This window comes from Epinephelus lanceolatus, chromosome 10 (genome assembly GCF_041903045.1).
Source record: "Epinephelus lanceolatus isolate andai-2023 chromosome 10, ASM4190304v1, whole genome shotgun sequence".
Classification (NCBI taxonomy): Eukaryota; Metazoa; Chordata; class Actinopteri; order Perciformes; family Serranidae; genus Epinephelus; species Epinephelus lanceolatus.
Window position 1 is genome coordinate 11536887 of NC_135743.1, and position 21449 is coordinate 11558335.

The window sequence follows — 21449 nt, forward strand, 5'->3', positions numbered from 1 at the left end:
ATTGGTAACATATACATTTATCAGAATAATATTTCCTGTTTACATCTAGTTTAAAATGCTGCTGCCCTGACCTGTTAACAAGGTCCAAGAAACTTCAAAATCCATCTCATTGTCTATGGCCACCATCCCTGCCGCCTGCCCCACTCAGACTTTCACCACCTTAACAGTTGTTCTTGTCACACCACGTTCCCCCTAACGCCACCGATCGCCATTAAACTACAGCGGCCCCCTGCTGTGTATCATGTCAACATTATAGGACAGCTTTTTTTTTGTCACTGTCTGATGCTGCAAGTCACTGCCAAAGCACCGGATTTTGACGACTTTGTGAGACCGGGCTCAGTTTGTCCATTTTAGACTACCAACATGCAACATGGCAACGTCCATGGATGAGGACCCGCTCACATGTTTTTTTTTCCTAGGATGGTGAAGGCAAGACCCGACCTACTCTGCCTTACTCTGCCTCTGATTGACTTACCCTGACATTCTTACACTAACCCTAACCAAACTCATTCCTCATGCCTAAACCTAACCAATCCAGCCAAAAAAAGGCAATGACTACCAGCCAATCAGAGGGAGAGTAGGGTGAGTCATGCCTTCACCATCCTAGGAAAAAAAAAAAATTGCGACCCGCTCCCTGTGTAGATATAAACGGCTCATTCTAAGGCAGGAGTAGGCAGCCTGTGACTCCGGAGCCACATGTGGCTCTTTATCCCCTCTACAGTGGCTCCCATATCATTGTTCTGGGCCGAAAGTGATTTTACATTCTCCGATTGTAAATATTTGTAGCCTACACACTGATTAAAAAAAATAAGACATAAGACAGCCCGTATTTTAGAGTGTACCTCTCGCCCACTTTCCCAGGAGGTAGCGTATAACTCCCGGGAACTTACATGTACTTCCCCGGGAGTTAGAGTATAACTCGCAGTCACTTAGCATATACTTGACCGCGTCGTCATACTCTAACTCCTGGGAAAGTATGTGGTAAGTGACCAGGAGGAATTATGCTCTAACCCCCGGGAAAGTACATGTAAGTTCCCGGGAGTTATACGCTAACTCCCGGAATGGAAAACAGAGAATTTATTAGTATGCGGACAGACTTGTTTGCTCACACCGCCATCGCTGCAAAGTTCAAGTGGCAAATAATCATGGATAGCCCACTGCAGAGGAGCCACCTTGTGGTAAAAGATATTAATGGATGCTCGTTTGGAGCCACTGGTAATGTTGATAGACTAATTCAGATATCTTCATCATAAGGCTCAAATCAGCTTTTTTTCTCCTTTTTTTGGCCAAAAATGGCTCTTCTAATAGTAAACGTTGGTGACCCCAGTTCTTCAGTTGATTACAAACTCAAGAAAACATACTTATTATATCATATTCCACACCTGCCAATATATCCCCTAAACTCTACACACTGGACCTTTAAAGTGCTGAATAAATGAAATACACAGCTGACTGGTTTTGAACAAAGACTTGTGGCGATGTCTGTTCACAGGGTTTGTGTAAACAAAGCATCAAGGAAGGATTGCAGAAGCTGAAGAATTATCATTTCGACTGGCAAATGTACCTCTCCATCTCCGTCTCATCAGGTAAGGACTCGCAGCTCAGTGCATACAGCGGACGGCTCACAGAGGTTGCAGGTTTCATTTTTATTCTGCTTTTTTTTTGTACTTTTCAAAAGACCGTGCCGCTGCCTTTATTCTTAGTTTCTGCATAATAGGGATCATTCACATGAGAAATACGCTGGGCCTTATTCATCAGGTTTGTGAAAAATAGCGTAAAATATACCATGGAAATGATCCAGGATGCCTGCCATGTGTGATTAATGAGACATCCTCACTCTACCAGTCAAAGAGCAAATCATACATCAAATGCAGCTGTGGAATTAGAACCATGTGGAACCAATTCTACATTTACATATGGCGCATGTGAAATTAGGCCTGCTTGGTGGCTCTTGGCTTATTAAGAGGCAGACTTGGCTCAGCTGTATTTGCATAGCTTACATACATGCAGACTGCTGCATATAACAGAGGGTCCAAGAAAGAGCTGCAGCAGAGGTGGATGTTTCATTGAAGGCACAGGGGAGTGTTTTATATCAATGTCCAACAAGTGTGATTAAGGTTTTCATTAGGGTTGGACAATATATCGATATTATACCGATAGCATGATATGGGATTAGAAACCATCTTAAATTTGGATATCATAATGTCATAAGTGTTTTCCGAAGTCGTCAAAATCCAGTGCTTGGGCAATGACTTGCGGCGAAAAAAACGAAAAAAGGCGTCCTTTTGCGTCGGCATAATATGAGGTGGTTTCCATTATAGTTTAAGGAGTGGGGTGGACAGGAGGGATGGTGGATGTGTCCAACAAACACCAGCTTTCACCCAAGCGAGCAGTGTTCATGTCCCGTAAGATTCTAAAGCCAAACCCTGTTCTTTTTTCCTAAACCCAACCACAAGTTCATTGTTGAAAGAAAAAAAACGTTCAAATTGCAGGGTTGTACCGACATAGTGCATTTATTTTGAAGGAGACTGTATGGAAACAGTAAATTTCCTGTGAAAACAGAGGTGTATTTTGAAACTTGACACAGTGTCCCAGAAGGTCAACAACCAACGCACCCAGGGTACCTTGCACGTCAAGAGTCCATGACTAAAATGTCAATATGTGACGAGGTTGGAGTGAGTGTGTTGGTTTTCCTGGTTTTAAATGCTGCATTACAGTAAAGTTATGTCATTTTCTGAACTTACCAGACTGTTCCCCACTTCGCCATTATATCCACATTGTGTAAATAGTTTTTAAAAGCCACAGTAGTCAATCAATATCGAGGTATTTGTTCAAAAATATTGTTATATCTCATTGTCTTCATATTGCCCAGCCCTAGTTTAGTTTATTTTATTTGATAGAGACATCACAGCGACATTAAAATTGTAGTGTTAGTAGTAATCTCCTGTAAACACCTGTCCTCAGGAGGCTTTTTAAAAGTTAAAATAGTAAAAAGAAAATACATCCACATATACCAGTTCTCATTCAAGCACACTGGAGGCTGAAACAAATATTAGCCAGCAATTTTGTCTCTGTGTTCAACTTAGAAAAGGTGCATTTTTATACAAAGAAGCTTAAAAGAAAGAGCAGATGAAAAGTGGAACCATTAAAATCAAACGTCAACACCTAATTTAACATGGTTTTAATGAGCTCCTTATGAAAAAAGTAACAAATCATCTGAAAATGACAAAAAAAAAAAAAAAAACTTCTCCCTATGTCAACCTGACTTAATTTACACAACTGGAGACAGATGTTTTTAAATACTTTTAATACTTTACTGCTTTTTAAATACTTGAATGACCGTGCTGACCGTGCCACTCCTGTAATTTTATTTCTTGTTCTTAACTAAGGTTTTTGTATCGAGTGTTAGTAAGGTTGTTGTTAACAGCAAGTTTTTTGATACATATAGATGTTTTTTTTTTTTTAATATATACATATATTGTTCTTTTCTATTGCACTGCTGCGGGCTGGGATAACAGTATTTCATCTTTATTATATATGCAGAAACATAAGAAAAATGACAAACTGAATCTTGATCTTTTGCCACAAGGGGGCGCACAGCAGCATGGCCAGTAATGCTTGTATTCAGTACTTGAGAAACAACTGTTCCCAGGGATTAAGGAGGAGTAATCCACACCAAACTCTCAAATGTATGCGAAGGTTTATAGCAACACTTCATGGGAAAATACTGAGGATACCGAGACATGTATTTGAACAAATGAGCAAAATTAAAATTCTACTGCTGACTTTTGAATGAACTTAAAAACTCTTTCTGTCCCCTGACAGAGTCACGTGTTTTGTCCAGAAAGGATGACATTATAATATCCAGCTATTGAAGACAAAAATATCTCACAAGTAAAAGAAGAAATCACTGATTTTATTTAATGAGGAAAGAACACAGAAATTTCACATTTGTTGCATTTATTTTGTCGCACAGTAACAAGGCTGGGTGTCAGTAATGAATACCTTTAAAGTACAGACCAAGCAGCAACCGTAGGGACTGAAAAATGAAGCCAACACACAAGTGCCAAACAAAAACTGCAGGACAGGCAGGCTGTCTGCCAGTAGTGTCCTCGGCTCTCAGTCAGATCCACCCCTCGCTCTTCCACAGCTCCAGCCTCTCGCCCAAATATGGTCACTTCTGGCTTCAAAAAACCAAGATGGCGATGACCGAATTGCCGAACTCAAGGCGTCGAAATGGGAGTCTACAAACTAATGAGACATCACTCATTAGTTTGTAGACTCCCATGTAGACCCCATAGCTGCACTTGATCCTCTTTGCGTCGGGAGTCTGATTCTGTACCATCCCGACTCCCCTCCAGAAATTAGCAAACTTTCTGTTGCTGCCATCTCCGGAGCCGCTCTTCTTCTTCCTGTTCAACATCTGCCCAGTTAGCATGACCTAGCACAGCAGCAGTGTCCAACATCCAACAGCAAGCTGTAAAACTGTCCCAACAAACTTACACAGACACCGAAATGGCTTGACGCTGTTGTTAACCATTAATAAGTGTTAGTTAATGTTAGCTGTATGATGCTAACAGTTAGCCCCATCACTGTGTATGTGCATCTGGGCGGACTCTCACAACTGTCCCCGGCGTGGAGCTTACAGTCCCATGACAGCATCTCACGTTACAACACATAGAGTCTGTGGTGTGATGAAGTTGAGCACGGTGTATTTGATGGGGTTGGCAATTCAGCGTACCGAAATGCTACCAAAACATTTGAAAGTATCGCTACACTACATGCCACCGTATTCATATTATGGTTATCGAATTAAGTACTCTACTGGTATCTGTACCCCTTTAAGGGCACCGGTATTGGTACTAGAATCGTAATATTTTAAACAACACCCAGCCCTACGCAGTAACAATTATGACTCAGGTTGCCTTCTTTGAAATCAGTTGTGCGGATGTTTAGTGGTGGCCAGTCTGTGAGTTCAGCGGTCTTCACTTTGCGTCCTCACTAATCGCAGCCTGTCCTCTCCAACGGCTTCCTACACTGACAGAGGTTCAGTTCTGGTTTGAACCTGTTTCAGGGTTCAAGCCTCGCTCGGCCATCAGGGTACAATGCAAGTTGCCTTCCGGAGCGCCAGGTAGCCGGTAACAACATCAGTGGGGAGGAGACGGATGTAGGAGAACTCCTCGCTGGACGTGAAGCGTAGCTTTGTCTGGGGGTCTGTGTAGTTTGCCTGAGGAAAGACGAGAGAGGGTATTCAGTGTGTCCTTTATTCTGCCCAAGAAAGTTATTTCGTTGATTGTACAATGAAAATTTAGCAACTCACAGGGAGTCCAGAGATGTCAGAGTATTTCTTGGTTGGCTTTAGAGAAGGAGGAGTGTCAATGTTGTAGTCTGTGAACACAGGAAGGAAATTGAGCTCCTGATTAAAGCTGTACCATGATGGCCCTTTCTTCTAAAAGTGACACAAACTTATCACTGCAGTCTTATATTTAATGCAATATTACACAGCTTTGAAGTACAGTGTACTGCAAAGAACTTTCAAAGCCTACTTTTGCCCCAAACATTAAACCACATTAACAAAAAATAATTTTAAATGCATTTTAGTAAGATATATAGGAGATACAGTGCCCTCCAAAAGTATTGGAACAGTGAGTCCAATTCGTTTACTTTTGTTGTAGACTGAAAACATTTGGGTTTGACATCAAAAGATGAATATGAGACAAGAGATCAACATTTCAGCGTTTATTTCCAGGTATTTACATCTGGATCTGATACACAACTTAGAAGATAGCATTATTTGTAATGGAACACAATTTTTTTAGGTGAGCAAAAGTATTGGAACATATAAACTTAAAATAGATTAAAGTGAATGAGACTTAATATTTAGTTGCAAATCCTTTGCTTTCAATAACTGCATCAAGCCTGTGACCCATTGACATCACCAAACTTTTGCATTCTTCTTTTGTGATGCTTTTCCAGGCTTTCACCGCAGCCTCTTTCAGTTGTTGTTTGTTTTGGGGGGTTACTCCCTTCAGTCTCCTCTTCAGCAGGTAAAATGCATGCTCTATTGGGTTTAAGTCTGGAGACTGACTTGGCCAGTCTAAAACCTTCCACTTCTTGCCCCTGATGAACTCCTTTGTTGTTTTGGCAGTGTGTTTTGGGTCGTTATCTTGCTGCATGATGAAGGATCTCCCAATCAGTTTGGTTGCATCTTTCTTTAAATTAGCAGACAAAATGTTTCTGTAGACTTGTGAGTTCATTTTGCTGCTGCCATCATGTGTTACATCATCAATGAAGATGAAAGAGTCCGTCCCAGAAGGAGCCATGCAAGCCCAAGCCATGACATTACCTCCACCGTGTTTCACAGATGAGCTTGTATGTTTGGGATCATGAGCAGATCCTTTCTTTCTCCAAACTTTCGCCTTTCCATCACTTTGGAAAAAGTTAATCTTTGTCTCATCAGTCCATAAAACTTTTTCCCAGAATTTTTGAGGCTCATCTCTGTACCTTTTGGCAAATTCCAGCCTGGCCTTCCTATTCTTCTTGCTAATGAGTGGTTTGCATCTTCTGGTGTAGCCTCTGTACTTTTGTTCATGAAGTCTTCTGCGAACAGTAGATTGTGATACCTTCACTCCTGCCCTCTGGAGGTTGTTGCTGATGTCACTAACAGTTGTTTTAGGGTCTTTCTTTACAGCTCTCACAATGTTTCTGTCATCAACTGCTGATGTTTTCCTTGGTCTACCTGTTCGACGTCTGTTGCTTAGTACACCAGTGGTTTCTTTCTTCTTCAGGACATTCCAAATGGTTGTACTGGCTATGGCCAATGTTTGTGCAATGGCTCTGATTGATTGTCCATCTTCTCTCAGATTCACAATTGCTTCTTTTTCACCCATAGACAGCTCTCTGGTTTTCATGTTGGTTCCACCTCTAAATGCAGTCTGCACAGGCAAAACCTATCGTACCCAATTTGAAACTGAGCTCAGACATTCAGTGCTATTTATTGTTTGAATAATCAATGTAATTGGGAGACACCTGGGCAACAAAACACACCTGTCAGTCACATGTTCCAATACTTTTGCTCTCATGAAAAATGGGTGGGTTCAAACAAAAGGTGCTATCTTCTAAGTTGTGTATCAGATCCAGATGTAAATACCTGGAAATAAAAGCTGAAATGTTGATCTCTTGTCCCATATTCATCTTTTGATGTCAAACCCAAATATATTCAGTCTACAACAAAAATAAAAGAATTGGCCTCACTGTTCCAATACTTTTGGAGGGCACTGTAATAGTGTTTTGACACAACATATTAGTGAGATTCAGTTTCATATTAAACACTGGTAGAATAGATCACTTTATAAAATAGTAACATGTACTTTTGCTTCAAACTTTAAAACATTTAAACCAAAGATTTGTTGCACACCTTAAAAATTATTCATAACACAAAATAATTTATATCTTGGACACTGGGGTTAGACAGAGCCGACTTGTTTTGATATAAAAAATGTAGCATGTGTACCAGGTTAAAGTAAGATACAAAAACTCACAGCTGGGATCATTAAGCTTCCAGGATAGAGTCCGCTCCAGGGCCAGAATCTGTTTGAGATTCTTCCAGGTCCTGTTCTTTTTACCTGCTGCTGCTCCACCGATCCCCGAGTGCTGCCCCGAGATTAAGAGGAGGAGTAGAAGAGGGAGAAGTTGAGTGAAAAGCCAAAGACGGAGATAAACTTAAAACCCACGTGGTTGCTCACCATAAACGTGGGGTCTTTGAACGGCGGAGGCTTTGCTGGGGGCTCTGCGATGGTGGCTGGACCGCAGTCAGCTGTTCCCACTGGCTTCACCTCAGCCACTGACTCCACGGCTGTTATCTGATGAGACATGAAAGACGAACAGCAATCGCATTTGATTTTAAGCTACTTGTTATACAAGTGTTTTGAATGTAAACAAAATCTACACTTGGCTGAACACAGTGTGAAGTGAACCTTTAAGATACAACTTAATGACTGTCTCAGTAGCTGTTGTGACGCTGATACTTGTACATTTGTGTGCACTGTGTTTCTGTGATGCACTGTTTGCTTCTGCCCTTAGATCTGAAACATCTACTCAGTGTTTAGATGATTGATTGATAGTTTAAAGGTTCAGTTTGTAGGATTTAGGGGGATATATTAGTAGAAATGGAATAAATAAAATTAGTGGGTCTTTTTTGTGTAAAATCACCTGAAAATAACAACTGTCATGTTTTGTTGTGTTAAAATGAGCTGCTTATCTCTACATAAGGAGCAGGTCCTCGTCCATGGAGATCACCATGTTGCACCGCCATGTTTCTCAAATAGCCCAGCGCCAAAACTGGCTCTTGATAGGACTGTTCGCATCAGCCACCATAGTTAGCAGCCCCTCCAGAGCAAGACAAATGGCGTCCGAAAACACTGATTTTTAACGTGGAACTGCTTTATTCAGTGTTTTTACCACTTTAAATCATCACGTCTGTTTGTTTTGGAGAGGAAGAGACCTCTGTGGGTAATTTAGCTCCTGGTAAGAACCTTCTGAACATTTGGGGTCGTATTCACAAATCTTCCTGGTACAAAAAGTTGCTCCTTGTGTAAAAATTCTACGACAAGTCTTAGGATTATGACGTTATTTGAGAATCACCCCTTAAAGTTTAGACTAGGTCCTGGTAAATATAAAAGTTTCTGAGGTGAAAAACTGCTAGGAGCAGTGAGAAGGTCTTTCAAGATGCTTAAGAGAAGAAAATGGTGGAAACACAAAGAGGTCGGAGAAATATTCTCAAAACGCTGGATGTGAGTAAATGAAATGCTACAGATAAGGTCATGCAGGAGTAATGTTTGTGGTTGATCTCACTAGGGATACACACACATTTCCCGCCCAATGCAATAACGCTGTAATGCCACAAACAAAGACGGGTGGGTTCAACGATGAATCGCATTGCTGATTTATCGCATTACGTGATCTGGATATTGTAACGTGGACCCAGAATAGACTCCACAGATATAAAATTTGGTGTAACCATAGCAACGTCCTTTATAAACAAAAAGCCTGTCAATACAAGCAAATGCTAGCTGATAATGGGTTAGCTTCCTACTGTTCGTTTCTAACCGAGGGGGGTCATCAACACGAACTGGCTCATTCACTCTAAAGAGCCAGTTCAAAGACTCGGCTCATTCGCAAACATCACATCACTTGCTCAGAGCTGCTCTAAGAACTTTCCTAAATCACGCCTATGCTAGGACTCCTTACTTAAAGATATTAGGCTAAATTAGGAGCTCTCAGAATATTATCAGAATGTTTGTAAAATACAGCTACTGGATCTTCAGTTACCAGAGGAAAAAATGCATCACAGAAACACTGATATGTAACATGAAACTGCTTTATTCCTTCTTTTTTTTTGTTACCAACTATAATCACTATATCTGTTTGCTCTGGGTAGAAGGAGACCTGTGTGGATAATTCTGCTCCTGGTTAAAACTTATCCAACAATGAACACTGACAGAATTCTAACCAGGAGAGGTTTCAGCTGGTTGTAATCCTCACAGCTAGATGCCACTTTTTCCCACAAACTGCTCCTTTAATTCAGTTTTCAGGCAACAGTGCCCAACATTCTCTGGGTTCAAGCGTCTCAAATGTGAAGATTTGCTGCTTTTCTTTGTCTGTGAATAATCAAAAGAAAGTTTCTGCAGTTTAATTAGTAAGGAAAATAATGTTTGTAAGCTGAGACTGAGTAGCATCACATCTTGGTTGCTGTGCATTTTCCTTGCAGCTGAACAAACCTAACCCCTACACTATTCACTCCATTACAGTCTGATGAGCTTCACCGTGTCACCTGTGTTGCTGGTGTCACTGTGAGCAGCCCTTTCTTCTTCTTGATGCTGCAGCTCCCGGTCCCGGTGACCTGCTGCGCGGCAGACACCGCCGGACTTGCGGGACGTTTCTTCCCCCGGAGAGCGGCAGAGGTGGCGGCTGCCGGCGGGGCCCTGACGGTTGTGGGGATCTGAGCTGCCATTTGTGGTGAACAAAGTGGTTTTAATATACGATGTGAGGAGAAGCTTTAGCTCTGGATACTTAGCATTAGCCGTCACTCATTCGGATTGTAAATATCGCTTCACCCGGATGTGGAATTGTTTCACTTCCGGGATCAAATTTAGAAATCGCTGTAATAAAAATGTAATTATTATTATTATTAACGAGTAATAATGTGTTAATATGACTGCATATTATTATATATTGATATTTATTATCTTAATTGAAAATGTGTAACAAAATAACAAAAATATATAAATTCGTTTTAGTGTATGAAGCATATACAGCATCTATGGCAGCGGTGTCAAACTCATTTTAGCCCAATTTGATCGCAGGTGGGCACAACCACAGCATGATATCATATAAATAACAAACACCTTCAAATGTTTCCCTTTTTTTGGTTAAAAAAAGTACATTTTAAAACCCCTAATCATTTACAAAACAGATGACAATCCACCTGTGATGTCTTCAGAAAAATAAATGCAATGTCAACAATATTCCTCAGTTTCTCCACATTCAGTCAGCCTGCTACTCGCTGTCATTACATGTGCATTTTTCTGTACATTTCCACTCCTGTAGTAATCCAGACATCACACCAAACTAAAGTGACAAGGTCTTTTGACAAGGTCAAAGAAGAGGGAGCACATCACCCCCATTCTTGCCTCACTACACTGGCTGCCTGTTAGCTACAGGATTGATTTTAAAATTCTGATGCTTGTATATAAGGCGCACAATGGTCTTGCCCCCTCCTACTTAACAGAACTCCTGTCCCCATATCACACAGCCAGAGAGATAAGATCCTCCGATCAAAGGTTTTTATCAGTCTTGAGATCTAGGACTAAGTGTTATGGGGACAGGAGCTTCTCTATTGCTGCCCCAAAACTGTGGAATTCTCTTCCTCCTCCCACCCGGTTCTTCCCCACCATTGAGATTTTTAAGAGTCAGTATCTTAGCTGTGCAGAACCCTATGACTGCACTCTTCTGGACAGAGACCTCAGATGTTGTACCTGGAATCTGCAGGAGCCACTCTCCCAGTTTGGGGGTCACAGCCCCGAAAGCTCGATTAGCACTGGCACCATTGTTACCTTCAATCCCCACATTTTTTCTAGCTCCTCTTTCAGCCCTTGGTATTTTTCCAGCTTCTTGTATACCTTCTTCCTGATGTTGCCATCGTCGGGATTGCTACATCTATCACCTCTGCCTTCTTCTGCTGTTTGTCGATCAACACATAGTCCAGTTGGTCAGCCATTAGCAGTTTGTCAGTCTGGATCTGGAAGTCCCACATGATCTCAGCTCATAGCTCAGTCATTCTCAACCACCTGAGGAGGTGTCTAACATTCTGTCCTTGGGATTTCCAGTCCATACTCGTTCCTATACACTATGGCAGCCTCTTGGTTATGGCGTTCCATGTACGCTCTTCCTGCCTGCATCTCACACCCTGCTATTATGTGCTGAACTGTCTTGGGAGCATCTTTGCACAGCCTGCACCTGGGGTCCTGTCTGCTGTGGTAGACCCCTGCTTCTATTGATCTTGTACTAAGTACCATATTTATGTGTGTGTGTGTATGTGTGTGTGTGTGTATACCAATCAGAATAGCTCTGTTAGCCAGGTTACTTTTAAAATAGCATGCAACAACTTCCATGAACATTTCAACAAATAGCAATAATCAATAATACCGTAGTTTAGTTTCACAAATTGTGCCTGGTGGTCGTGCATTCACAGCGGTCATGATCAAAGTAAAAGATATGAAAATAACAGCATAAAACAGGAACAATATAGAGGAATCCTCAGCAAAAACAAGGCATAAAAAACATGTCAAATTAAAAAAACTAAGCAATTGTAGAAGCTGAAGGAGACGAAGAGCACTTCAGTGTCGGCCTCATTAACACCAAATAGCCAAATGAATGCCTTCACTCTCGATATTTGTATTCAGCAGAGCAGTCATTGCTTTTAGTTGTGCTTGTGCAGAATTCATCCGTGGCATCCTTGAATTTTTCACTCGTGTGCTGCACTTGTTTAAGGTTTTCACAGTTTGGTACCTCAAATACAAAAACAACGCTCCATTGACAGACTTGACTTGTTTATTTGTTAATTGAGAGGTAAAAATGCCTACACGGAGAGAATATGCAAACCTCATCTATGAAAAAGTAGAAGACGTTGTGTTGTGGAATTTGGAGACACAGAAAACACCAGCAAATGGCAAATGAACCTCCTCACCTGCCAGCAGTGTGAGGAGGTTTGCTGGGGGGAAATATGGCGTACCGTGATGGTTCGCCATATTTCCCCCAGCACCCACCCACCCTGTCCTCCCCTGCACAGTTGGAGACATCATAACTAACAACAAATAAGTGCACATTTGCTAATATTTTTATGACTGCAAATTCCACAACACAAGGTTAAATTAACCCTATTTATTCACAGATGGTTGCAGTCTGATGAACTTGATATAAAAATGGAAAATGCTTATCCATCTCTGCAGCCAGCTGACGGTCTTCTGTCTGCTCCGTATGTCCTTCTTCAGTCTGACAACTTGCCATGGATCCTGAAGTTGTACAGACACCTGAAGTAGAGCAGATTTTAAGAATAAAAACATGAATGAATAAGGGGAAACAACAGAGTTAGTTTTACTAAAAGCTCTACTAATGGTATTACAGTGAGGCTCAGCAGCTGACTGACTCCTGTCAGTGGAGCGCTGCTGCCACCCTGTGTTTAACTGAAGGTCCTGCATGCAGAAAGCTGAGGGCTGATCTGTGCAAACACACTCTTACTGACAATGTTGGTGAAGTTACTTTTGAAATGAGATCATGAATAAATAATAATAATTAACCTTATTTATATAGCACCTTTCAAAACACAGTTACAAAGTGCTGTACAATAAACTAAACACATTTAAAAGACAAAGACTATAAAATAAAGTCATAAAATGTCATCTCGTAAAAGATAAAATAAGGCAGGCCCAAACTAGAGTCAAAGTAATAAATGGGAAATAAAAGAAAGCTCAGATAAAGTCAGGATATGCTTTCTGATAGAAGCCAGTGACTCAGACAGCCTTATAACCTTGGGCAGGTGGTTTCAGAGCCTCAAGGCCCTGATTGCCAAAACTCTGTCCCCTTTGGTCTTCAGTCTGGACTCTTGGACAAGCAGAAGACCTCTGCCCGAAGATCTCAAACTACGTAAAGGTTCAGAAGGGATTAAGAGGTCTGAAATGTAGTCTGGAGCCATGAAGAGCCTTGAAAGTAATCACTAAGATTTTAAAGTCAATCATAAAACAAACAGGGAGCCAATGTCCATCCATCCATCCATCCATCCATCCATTTTCATCCGCTTATCTGGGACCGGGTCGCGGGGGCAGCAGGCCAAGGAAAGCACCCCAGACGTCCCTCTCCCCAGTAATGCTTTCCAGCTCCTCCTGGGGGACCCCAAGGTGCTCCCAGGCCAGATGAGATAAGTAATCCCTTCAGCGTGTTCTGGGTCTGCCCCGGGGCCTCCTACCAGTGGGATGTGCCCCTAACCTTAACCCTAACCCTCTAACAAGAGGCACCCAGGAGGCATCCTGATCAGATGCCCGAACCACCTCAACTGACCCCTTTCGACGCAAAGGAGCAACGGCTCTACTCCAAGCTCCCTCCTGATTTCCTAACTTCTTACCCTATCTCTAGATGGAATCAGCCAACACCCACTGAGAATGTGTTTGACTTTACGCCGAGTATGCGGACACAGCTCTCACATCAGTCATACAGGGACCAGATGACTCATCGCAGCGAGCCTGGTACCCCATACTCCCGCAGAACCCCATGCAAGACCCTTCAAGGGACACGGTCGTAAGCCTTCTCCAATCCCACAAAACACATATAGACTGGATGGGCAAACTCCGGCGACCCCTCCAGCAGCCTCATGAGAGAAAAGAGCTGGTCCACTGTTCCATGGCCAGGACTGAATCCGCATTGCCCCCTCCTGATTTTGAGGTTCGACAATCGGACGGAGTCCTTTCCAGCACCCTGGAGACTTTTTACATTGGAAGCCAATGTAAAAAGGCTAAAACGTGTGATGTGGTCGTACTTCCTGGTTTTGCTTAAAAGCCTTGTGGCTGAGTTCTGAACAATCTGAAGTCCTTTTTTTACTGAGACAGTAATAAAGGCTGTTGCAATAATAAAGACATGAAGAGATAAAAGCATGTACAACAGTTTCTGTATCTCCAAAAATTAAAGTAGATCTTATTTTATCAATGTTTCTGAGGTGATAAAAACATGATTGGACAAGCTTAGTGACATGATGTTAAAGATATAAATTACTATCGAACATGACACCAAGATTTCTTGCAACAGGCTTTATGTGTTGAGACAGGTGACCAGTAGATGGCAGCATTTGTTTCGTAATATGCTATGACCCAATTACAAGGGTTCCTGTTTTATTAGAATTGAGCTGAAGGAAATTTAATAACATCTTTTCTAACAAATGTTTGAAACTGGTTGTGGAGAGCTTTGTAAGTGATGATGAGGAGCTTGAAGTGGATTCTCTGGGAGATGGGGAGCCAATGGAGGTTATGAAGGACGGGGTGATGTGGTCACAGGTGCGGGAGTGTGTGAGAAGACGAGCCACTGATGAACTGTAGTTGTTCTGTAGTTTCTTGAGAGTTTTATATGATGAACCATAGAGAAAACTGTTGCAGTGGTCTAGTCTGGAAGTGATGAATGCGTGGATGAGAGTCTGTGCAGCTGAAGAGCAGAGGGATAGACGGAGGCGGGCGATGTTCCTGAGATGGAAGAAGGCTGTTTTGGTGATGTGTTTGATGTGTTGGTCAAAGGAGAGGGTTTGATCAAAGATGACAACAAGGTTACAGACATGCAGGGAGGAGAGCACAGTGCAACCGTCGATGGAGAGGGAGAAGTTGTGGGTGGACTTGGTCAGAGATTTGGGGCCGATGATGATGACTTCTGATTTGTCACAGTTAAGTTTGAGGAATCACTATTTCGGTGATGCAGTTGGTGAGGGTAGAGTGAGAGGCAGGAGTGATGGCTTTGGTGGAGATGTGGAGCTGAATGTCGTCGGCGAAGCAGTGAAACTGAAGTCAGTGATGGTTAACTTTGTTTACAGTGTCCATCAGACACCTGCTTTCAGAAACTAGAGTCCAGGTAGGGAAACTGCACCAAGCAGGATTACTTGGCCTGCCGGCTGACTTCTAAAATAGCATGATAGCAGTCAAATAACAAGCAACTTCTCTGAACACTTGTCAATAAATGGTAATAATCAATATTTAAAATTACTGAATAAAGCAAAAAAAAACAAAAAAACTTTTCTTTAATGGGCAAAAAATTGGTTGTAGGTTCAGTAGTTAACTAAAATAAGGTAAGGTAAATTTAATGTCCCAGAGATACAGACAGTAGTCGTGAGTACCACAAAACAGTCAATACAATACAAACACACAGAGTCCATTATCACACACTGTCGGGGGTAAATCATGGACATTATTGGTCTCTGCTGGTTAAGATAAGTGATGGCAGATGGGACGAAGGATGATCTGTAATGCTTAGCGCTACATTTAGGGAGGCAAACCTCTGCCCTGATGGAAGCACCTGAAACATGGAGGGGGTGCTGAGAGTCTGAGACAATAGACGGAGCTTTAGAGGTGACCTGCTCCTCATACAGATAATATTGGTTATTTAAAGTAACACAGTGATCTTACAGCACAACTTGACCACTTTTTCCAACTTGTTCACTAGTTTAATGACTTGTGGTTCATGACTCCCCAACACTGACAGCGTATTTGTGATACGTATTTAGTGACCTAACCATGAGTGACCAGTTGGCATGAAACAATGTGTCCCAACCTTTTTTTGTTGATAACCCCTAAAATAGGAGGACATACTTCTCATTACCCCTCTTCACATGTCTATGAGTCGTGAACAGTTTTAATTAAAGTGATCTTCCCCTCCTCTTTTATTGTTTCATCTGAATCTGAAATTATATCACTTATTTTGTTGCAATTCTATGCTCTTAAATTAATAATAGAATATTTTTTAACTAATTTCTTATATTGTCAAGAATATCATTATCGCAAAAATACCCTGAAATATCATGACATATCTCCCACCCCTGATTTACGGGTTTAGTTTAAATGCAGGACAACCTGTTAAAAATACGTGATAGACTTCCCTCCGGTTGTGCACACAGCCCTGCTGTAGATGAGTATGCCTTTATGTTTTTTGGAGTTTTTAACGGTATGTAGAGCTGGATATTGTTTAATACAAGTACCTTTAAAGTGAACCCAATAGAGTACTTCATTTTATGCATGTATTTTCATCAGATCACACAGGCATGTAGTATAGCCATTCTTTCCAATGTTTTGGTGGCATTTCGGCACACTGAACTGCAAACTCAAACATATACACGGCGCTCATCTTCACCACGCCGCAGACTCAGTGGGTTGTATCTGCTGTGGTAGTGGGCCAATCATGTGTTGCATTAAATTGAGGAATGCTCACAGTGATTGGCTGCAAGCTAGATATGGATAGAAAAAAAGATTAAATGCAGGTATCATTTGATCTGTTCAGTACCACCCCCATTTTTGGTCCTCCATCTACTCAGGTACCTAGCACACAGATCTGGTCCTAAGAGGCCCGAGGTGTCAAACTATCCAGTGCTTTACAAGAAAAAGAAAAAAACAGAAATGTCAGAAAAAAAGGATCTAAAATTGAGTAGCTTTTTTGTTTGTTTGTCTGTACATTAATCCTTTTGCAACTCCTCACATTCGTCTTGCAACACCTTGCAGGGTTGGAGTCTCCTGGCGTCTCATTTATAAAACAGTGCGTAGGGTCCATACCAAAACTGTATGTACAGACAAAAGCCAAAAATGGCGTGCACCATAAAATATTCAACACTTCCTACAATCAGGCTTCCACCTCACCATCTGCGTCGTCAGTTTCCTGTTTCCAAAATGTTCGGAAGCATGGGTCAAAGTTTCTCACATCAAGTCTGTTTTTATTGATCACAGCTTTTCCGTGAGAAGTGGCGTACGCCTCGTTCAGGCCTCGTTTTGTGGACGCAATGTTTATAAATCAGACCCCTGGTTTAGAAGCACTGCAGTAGAATACTGTGTTGTCTATATACGGATGACCAAATAGTTATGAAAGTCTTTTTTGAATATAGCTTTAAAAGCAACCACAGGCACTTCAGTTGACCCGACCTGTTAAAGAGAGGAAGTGAGAAAAACTTTTCCTCTCATGGATCTATAAAGTACTGTAGTTAAGGTAAAATTAAACAAGCTTAGCTGTCAGCATTACTCTGCAGGCTGAGGTGGCCTCCGGTAATCTGCTGGTTGATTAGAGCAGGATGCTACGCCTTGGGAGGTACATGGTTATTCTCTTGTCGTTCAGTCACAGTGTTTTGCACAAACACCTTTGAGGGGAAACTGCCTCCAGCATATCCATCAGTCTGCGCTGGCCCACCAGGGAAGGACCTGTCAGCATCCAGACATCTTCACACGCACACAAAAAAAAAGATCTACCACATCGAGATTCAACACAGTGCCCTCTGAGCTGCTGCGGAGACCTTGATGAACTGAGGGATGCTGGTGTAATGCTGTGTGTGTGGATGTGTATTTGACACACACACAGAAACCTTAACGGCTTCTTTTCCGTCCTTGTCCCATCATATAGCGCGCACAGGACCACACTCCCAGGGGAAATGCTGATTCAGAGGAAGGTCTCTCCAAATGTCTCATTCATTTTTCAGCGCTGGCACACTGCTGCTGCCAGCCACATGAATAAAGTATATCTAGAGACTCTGCTCGAGCTCAATTGCAAACAGATATGAATGTTTTATGGGTGAAGTTAAACTATGAGCTGTAACTGAGGGGCATTGGACCCACACACACACACACACTTTCTTTATGAACACATCACTTACTGTATCAGGCAGACAGCAGGCTGAAACCAGCGACATCAAAGTCAAAGATTTTGCACCAGCTGCACTCTAGTTTAAAGTCTAAACACACCTGGGCACCACGCAGAGCTCTTCTGTCAAACAAGGGAAGCTGTTTAGTATTGCTCACAGCTGTCTGCGATGCTCTCCATACCGTCCTGTTGCCACAGATAGCCATAAAAAAAGCATTTTCACGCTGAAGTTGATTTTTTTTTTTTTTGACACGCACACATATGCACACATGCTGCTGGGGATGTGATTTAAAACGAGATTATGTAAGCGGGTTGGTGGAGCTTTCTGCTCTAGTGACTCTGGGTGGTATGCAAGCCAAACATGTAAACCACAGCCTGAAGCACATCTTATTGATCTGTGTCAGCAGGCCATTGACTGGTGCTGGATATGTGTCAGTGTTTGTAATGGGGAGGGATAGCTCTCACGTGCATGCAGTCGTGCTTGTGTGTGTGGGCAGACCCTGCATGGTTTGAGGACATTTGTATGCATGGATAGAAAAGGTGAATATGGAGCTTGTGTGGTGAATAAGAGGACATTTAGATGAGGAAGAAGTGTGCTTTGAACTTCTCTTGAATTGTTCTGTGTTCGTGAGCATTGAATGGTCAGCTGAAAACTGTCTGCAAACTTCACAACAGATACGGTTAGCATGTGTTCAGGGTTGCAACGGTGTCAGATTTTTACGGTAGAAGAAAATATCGTGGTTTCACGGTATCATGGCCTCCGTCACTCGGGCTTTAGTGGCTTGCAGGTCGCCTGTAGCTTCTTTAGTTTCTGGTTGATTTCTGCCCAAAACTCATTCAGCTCATTCTTCGTGTCTTCACAAAAAGAAAGTCGGAAATCACTCCTGTCGCTTTTAAAATCTGATCTTAGTGCCCGAATCTCATTATAGATGGCCTGCATGCTTGAGTTAGCCAAAACTTCATTAGCTTTTCCCGTCTCGCTATTGTTCTCGTAACTTTCTTCGCTGCTGCTGCTTTCCTTGGTTGTTTCTCCTCTGTCTGGCCCAGGACCTGCCTTAGTTCTGATTTTTCTTGGCTTTGACCCCTCCATGTTGCTTTTAAGTCTAGTTTCCTTGTCGTAAAATTGCTCCTCCACAGGGGTTAAAACTGATCGGTTAGGACAGCTGCCTGCCTCAGCGCCATACCGGAAGTCGACAATATTTATTTCTAAAGACCAGGGTTCCCACGGTCATGTAATTCCTGGAAAAGTTTTGAAGTTAGAAAAACTGTTTTCCAGGACAGGAATGGTTTAGTATTAACAGTTTTTTTGGAAAAGTTTTAAACATACATTGTTTTGTCTGTTGTTTAAAATATGTTCATAAAATCCCGAAACATGTCTAACATTAGGGATGCATCATCCTGGATTTTTTTTGCTGATATCCGATATGCCGATACGTGAAAACTAATTTGGTCAATAGCTGATACGGATATTGATATATCCTCTTTTTTTCGTACTTAATTTTAGTGATTATTAAGTCTCTTCTGTAGTGGAATCAACATCATATAATGATGCATACTCTACTCGTGATGGCCCACCAGCAGATGGAGACATGAAATACAATATTTTTCAATGTATGTTATATTCATTCATATTCAATATTCATTGTGCAAATTAAGGAAAAGCATGTTGGCCGACTCTAAAAGTCCATTTCAAAGCCAATATTAGCTGATACCAATGACGTGCCGATATCATAATGCATCCCTATCTAGTATTTAATGAAATATGTCCCTAGTAGTACGAATTTCAAATCTAGTGCTTGCTGTGCTTGTGACCATTGAAACATCACTAGTATCATGTGATAAACATAGACCAGACCAGCACCGAGTCATCACCAAGCTGTGCGCCCTTTTGGGTCACTGATCCACTTGGACAGTGGAAGTCTGAAGGGACATGCTGGCAAATGACCTCAACTGATTAAGGTAGTAGTAGTAGTAGAAGTTTATTCGATCATACATGCACGTGTACAATCGGACACCCAAAGAACCACACACTAATAGATCGAAAAAGGTATTGCTTACACTCAGCTTAAGGCAAGGTCTCTGAACAATTATAAGACATGTCTATAAAACAAATGTTTGTTTAACAAGAAATAAATGCATATCACAATTATAATCCAAACATGTCAAATTGCATTGAAATCTATATGGTCTTTGGTTTTAGATCCCCCAAAAAGGGGCGTGGTCATGTGGTCTGGTCTTTCGGCACGCAGCTGGTTGATGGCAAGAATGTCAAACGATCAAGTAAAGGTAGCAACTAGCTGTTGCTTAGCCTTAGATGCCTGGGAAATGGGTGTTTGATAATGTATGGCTGTATCGCAATATAAGCCCACCCATTTTAAACTCCTCAAATCAGACACGTACAAAGTCCAGCCCAGGGGCCAGCTGTGGCCCTTGGAATGATTGTAAACGGCTCGCAGCTTGTCTTTCAAAATAAAAATAATTTTAATAATAATAGTAATAATAATAATAACAATTAACAGCAATTATATTTGTGTAGCACTTATCTGAGGTTACGCTTCACAGAGTGCATGAAAAGAAGACAACATAATTTAAAAAAAATGTTAAGAAAAACTGTGCACAGAGTCAAAAACAGAACAGAAGGAAATAAAACACAAATTTTACAAATAAAAAGTACAAATCAGCCATCAAAAGGGAAAGCTTTTCTGTAAAGGTATGTCTAAAGCTACAGTTTAAAAATGGGTGATGTGCTAGCCAGCCTGATCTCCTCAGGCAGAGAATTCCAGAGCTTCTTGATAGCAAAAGCCCGGTCACCTTTCGTTACCGACCTCAATCTAGAGACGACTAGTGAGGGTAGGCTTGAGGATCTTAGGTCAAGATATGGAGCACTGGTATTCAGAAGCTTGGGCTTTACAGTATATATACCTGTGTGCTGAAATATGTACACATAAACGACAAATCACTGCTGGGACTGGTGGGAAGTTCTAACAGGTCGATACGGCAGAGGGCTATAACTTTCAGCTGTTTTATTGGCCACCACTTGCAAACATACCATCAATCCAATGAGACCTCCAATGCAGCTAAGAGTCTGTCGTATATTGTTACATGTTGAGGATAGAAACTGGACTGAAAAGGGGAGAGAAAAAGAGAGTGCAAAAGAAAATTGGCTCCTGTTTTCCACCTCAAGGAAGAGGAGAACTGTTTACGGCAAGTGCTCTCAGTTACAAGGCGCTATAAATAAGATGTCAATGGTATTGCTCACTATTACCTGTTCCATCAGGGGAGTGTTTAAATGTCTTGACTGCAGGCATAACCTTTTTTTCGTCACAATTTATTACCAGAATAAGAGAAGCACTTGGGAGTGCTCAGACTGTTGCCGGTGCCAAGCAGTGCTATAGCTGCCTGACTCAGTGAGTTCATTTTCTACAGTTGATACCAATTTATTGACCGTTCATTCACAGGGATTGTCAATTCTTTTGTTTTTTTCTGATTGGCAATACGTTCTCGGGTGTAATTCTGCGAAAGATTCA

The 21449-nt window shown here is 41.7% G+C and overlaps 1 protein-coding gene across 1 annotated transcript; it reads right to left on the minus strand.

Moving 5' to 3' along the window:
• Positions 1-3895: 3895 nt before the first annotated feature.
• On the minus strand, positions 3896-10124 carry ino80c (INO80 complex subunit C). Its single transcript, XM_078171517.1, has 5 exons — positions 9833-10124; positions 7746-7862; positions 7542-7653; positions 5321-5388; positions 3896-5227 (listed from the first exon to the last, which is right to left on the minus strand). Exons 1-5 carry the CDS (start codon positions 10010-10012, stop codon positions 5096-5098), a joined length of 609 nt encoding a protein of 202 aa, XP_078027643.1. The 5' UTR covers positions 10013-10124; the 3' UTR covers positions 3896-5095.
• Positions 10125-21449: the final 11325 nt, after the last annotated feature.